This window comes from Nannobrachium achirus, assembly GCF_963921795.1.
Source record: "Nannobrachium achirus genome assembly, chromosome: 13".
Lineage (NCBI taxonomy): Eukaryota > Metazoa > Chordata > Actinopteri > Myctophiformes > Myctophidae > Nannobrachium > Nannobrachium achirus.
The window spans coordinates 34656525-34661524 of NC_137833.1; the positions used below are offsets into that span (position 1 = coordinate 34656525).

At 41.8% G+C, this 5000-nt stretch overlaps 1 protein-coding gene across 1 annotated transcript in view; it reads left to right on the forward strand.

Annotated features, from left to right (window-relative positions):
• Positions 1–5000, forward strand: part of camkmt (calmodulin-lysine N-methyltransferase) — a 167892-nt gene that overhangs the window by 109600 nt on the left and 53292 nt on the right. Inside the window, exon 4 of the mRNA XM_080741114.1 lies at positions 3601–3661. Coding sequence (XP_080597240.1) covers positions 3601–3661 — 61 coding nt within the window. The remainder of the gene's footprint in view (positions 1–3600; positions 3662–5000) is intronic.

Here is a 5000-nt window from a genome sequence, read left to right on the forward strand (position 1 = left end):
TGGTGACCTGCGGAACCTGGGAATATACCATTTTGTCAAGATGGAGAGAATACAAGTGTGGACAACATTATTATAATACCTTGTTAAAGTGACCATTTTGTTAAATTTTGCATTTGTAGTTATTTTACTGTAATTTAACAACATAATAACCAGAACAGATAGACAAAGAGACATTCATGGATTTATATTTAAAAGTAACTTTTATTTTCCCCCCTGGACCCAGGGTATGGCAGCTGCATACCCCTGCCATACCCAATTGACGCCCCTGTGTTCACCTCGCTCGCTCGCTTTCTATCTGTCTCTCCTCTCGTGCTCTCTCTCTCTCTGTCTCTCTCTCTTTCTCTCTCTCTCCACAGCCCCTTCTGTATCCCCATTCCCCTTATTCAGTTTCATCCACTCTCTCTCTCTCTCTCTCTCAGTGTCTCTCTGCCTCGCTTCTCACGAGCACACATGCATGCATGCATGTGCGGTCGCATGCGGACACACCAAACACAACAACGTGAAGAAAAAAAACCCTCTTGTTCAAAGCCAGACGCTGAAGCTCAAGTTTTATTCAAATGAGTGTTTACTTCTTCTACTGGCAAGAGAGTTGTGTGCAGTGCACGTGTGTGTGTGTGTGTGTGTGTGTGTGTGTGTGTGTGTGTGTGTGTGTGTGTGGGTGTGGGTGTGTGTGTGTGTGTGTGTGTGTGTGTGTCAGAAAAATGCAAAAGAGAGAATAGTGCTGCTGCCTATTTGTGTGTGTGTGTGTGTGTGTGTGTGTGTGTGTGTGTGTGTGTGTGTGTGTGTGTGTGTGTGTGTGTGTGTGTGTGTGTGTGTGTGTGTGTGTGTGTGTGTGTGTGTGTGTGTGTGTGTGTGTGCGTGAACACGTACAGCAAAAGGAGAAGGGCTGACAGTAGGTGATAAGCCAGACAGGCCTGCACGCTGTGATTATCACCCACTGGACCCCTGTCTCTCTCTCTCTCATGCACACACACACACACACACACACACACACACACACACACACACGCGCACACACGTACACACACACACTTGCATAGGCGGTGCCCATTGAGAGTGTGTTTGGGAGATTTAGAACAGACAGACAGACACTTGGATCACAGGCAAGGTGGAAATCACAGGAGAAACAAGCACACACTGAGAACAGGGAGAATACACCACATGAAATGTCTCTTGTAAAGTGTTTGTGTTTTAGCTGTCTAGAGCAGGGTTTGTCTGTAGTAGTACTCAGTAAAATCTTGTTAATTTAACTTGTGTCATGTACCAATTATGTCTGTATGCCCCAACCAAAATAGACAAATCATTGCTCTGATGTGTTTGCATGATGTTTGGGATAGGATTTTAAAGGTATCAGTGGGAAAGATTTGATGCTAGCTTTCTTAACACATTGACTGCCCAAAAGGTGGCGCCAGAGCCCCAGCTAAGTGCCCAAAGCCACCTCCATAGAAGAATACAAGGCCCTGTTGCGTCAATGCATGCGTCATGACGTCACTTGGTCACATGAGCGCAGACGGGATGTTATTGTGTAACTTACTGTATGGGCCAGTGTTGATCATAGCTGTTCATTGCCGATCAAAATTTGGACATTTTGCCGCACCATGCCACAGTTTTAGCCATAAAACAAACATCAGAGATAAAGGGCGTTAAAGATGGGGAAATGCATTGGAGTATACAGAGAAAAACGGCCGCGCGATGCTCTCAGCGTCGACTCGAAGCGACTAGCGGCTAATGGGCTACATCCAGGCGCAGCCCCAACGTAACGGTGAGATTTAAGTTAATACTGTAAATACAGTAAACACGTCAACGCGTCGTGGGCCTCCAGAGACATCAAAGAGATTGGCGTGTAGACACCTCGTGGGCACCCGCTGTGTTAATTAGATAAATTATATTGGGAGCCATGCTAGACTATCATTACTTGCTTTACATGTTTACTAAATGTTTATATATTTTTGTTTTGTATTTTAGACGATCTGTTTCACATTTGGCACTGAGCAGAACGGAAGAAAATTGAGATGCATCATAACATTGAGTCGAATTGTTAACCAGTGAATTCTAATGGGAGTCAAATCATGAGGCCAATGAAGATTCACACCTCTAGTATTTTGTGAGTTGCACAGCCACATGGCCAAATATTCCCTGGCACACATTTGGTTATGTTGCTAGGCAACCAAAATAATACTGGAGTTTTCAAGAGTAGCTCATGAACGACAAGGTCAATAGTTAACACTTATGTTGCAATGATTTTTTCTCTTCAATGTCCCGCAATGCCATGGTCTCCATAGACTTCCATGTAATTTATAGTGCACGCCCATGCCTAGATGATGCACCACGACACTGTTCACAGCTTTCAAACAAAAAAATCCGCTTGGAAATCCATTCAGGCATTCATGATTTATCAGCCATTATGTTTTCTTCAGATGTAAACAAACATGGCTGCCATGTTTGAAAGAATGGGTTGGTATGGGGGTTAAACATGCAATTTCACGATCGCGATCATGCCTAATACATTTCTGGAGGTCCAAAAAACATTTTTGAAAAAAAAAAAAAAAAAAAAAATAGAAAAAAAAATATATTTTTTTCTTCAAAAACGGCCCAAACTAGCGAAACTCGGGGTTGGCACAGGGGTGGTACCTTTTCAAACTCGGGAAACTCGGGGTAATAAGGGGATGGTGATATTGGTCATTGCATGTACTCCTACAGTATGGGCTTGGGCGGCACCTGTCAGCAGGGATGTGTTGGGCGGGAGGAGTAGGACGAAGGCCCTACGTCCTCCCGATGGGGGCTCCTCACTGGCAGGTGAGTCAGTAGCATGCAACAGCAGTGACAAGACAGAAATGTGTGTCGAGAAATTAATTGGAAAAATTCGGGAGAGGGGTAAAAAAAAAATCTAGAGAAGCTCAGTTGTTCAGGACGTATCTGGAAATAGGCAGGTACCTTATAGAGCTGTGGTCATTAAAAGTATTTATTGTGAAAATAGTGGTATTTTAGTCAATAATCTCCTCTAGATTTGTACGAACATCTCCTCATTGGAAACCTGTTTCCATTACAGCTTTCCACCTCAGTGATATTCTAGTGGGTTCATTTCCAGAACTTCCGTGACCGTGGAGAGGGGAGGTTAATTTTTCAGTGGATTTGTCATCTTTGAAGGTTAAATAACAAATTGAGCCCCTCGCAAAAACTTGGGCAACTTCTTTTAGGGACCCATATGCACATTAGTTTTTCATATACTGGTCAATATATGAAAAAAATATCAGTTAACCCCAATGAAATTGATATTGGTTGAGGATTGAACCAGGAGCCTTCCCGTTCTCTTCCTCCTGAGCCACAGCCACGACCTTGTGTCAATAAGACCAGTTTATGTCAGTCAGTTCTTCTTTCGTGTATCATCGTCCTTGATGATTGGTTGGCAACATTTTATTTGACAAGATTTCTTGTTACTTAGGGGAGGCCATGGGGCTGGCTGTTGTCTTCTCCCCCTTGCTGACGTCGGCCTAGGCAGGGTTTGAACCACTCACCTTCCGCATGAAGTCGCGTGTTGGTCAGTTGATTTACAGTAATGATTAATCGGTTGCTTTGGATCTTTGTTTTTGTCTACTGTAGGTGTGTGGCCGTCTGAAGAGGTGATGGCTCATTACTGCTTGAAGAAACGTCACATGTTCAGGTGAGCTCAGGTTTCAAATATGTGACCCCTTTCATTTTAGATGTTTTAGAAACAAAACAAAAACAAAAATTCAAGACCGGTTTTGAACATGTAGATTGGCTGTATTCGCTGACAGTACACCACCATCCAATTCACCCTTCACAAAGCTCCACACCCCTAGGTCTGACAAACAACACTGATTTTGACTTGAATTAGATTATCACAGATTTCGATAAAACAATCGATCATTTTTGCGCTGGAATATTTAGCATGACATCACTATTTCAACAGACAAAATACAGGCAAATGTTTATCGCTACCAAAGAAACCATCAGAAACTGTTCTAGCTAATATCATCAATCAACTTACAGTTGCGATAAAAAGTTGACATACACTTGTAAAGAACATGTATGTCATGGCAGTTTCAACTGTCCAATCATTTCTAAAATTCTTATTTTTCTGTGATAGATCGATTAGAGCAAATACTTCTGAAAAAAAAATCACCAAGTTTCTTTTATTTTCATGAATTTATTATGGGTTTTCTGAAAATGTTACCAAATCTGCTGGTTTATAAAATATACATACGGCATATGAAATGTGACCAAATCAACCGCGTCAAAAATATACCTACAGCAATGCTAATGTTGGCCATGTAGAAAGTTGTGTCAATCAAATAAGCAACTGTACAGAAATTGTATTTAAGTATAAACTGCATGACCCACTGAGAAGAGGCAGACCAAGGGCCAGGTGGGGCGATTACATCTCCACACTATCTTTGGCGAAAATATCTGATCTTTGAACGTGTAGATTGGCTCATTGGCTCATAACGTGTCCTTATGCGACACATGTTTCTCCTGGTTATATGTCTTTTTTGTGTCTTTACATGTTGTTGATAGCTTTTAAGTGTGTGTGTTTTCGGCCTTACAGTAGTTGGCTGATCCCACAGGATTTTGCCATTACAGTATATCCATATCTTTAAATGTATAAACACATCTCAATGAGGGTTTCACAGAGTACTGTATGTGTTTCAAAACAGGCTCATGCATTTGTATTGAAAGTAATTCAAAGATTGTTATAAACATTTCCAGGTTACTTTATGCTAGTAGTAAGTAACACTGTAGAAATGTTACATTATGGTTGTTTGTGGTTGAACTAGTGAACACAAGCACCCTCTAGTGGATAGAAATATCACACTGACCCTTTAAAAAAACAGAAAGATTGATTTGTCTGGTCGTAAAAAGGTTCAGCTGCCAATTTGCGATTTATTCCGATATTGGCTCTCAGTTACGTTAACAAGCATTGTCCTGGCCTAGCCTGCTAGCACTGCTCTTACTGGTGCTGCTCTGTACCATTGCACATC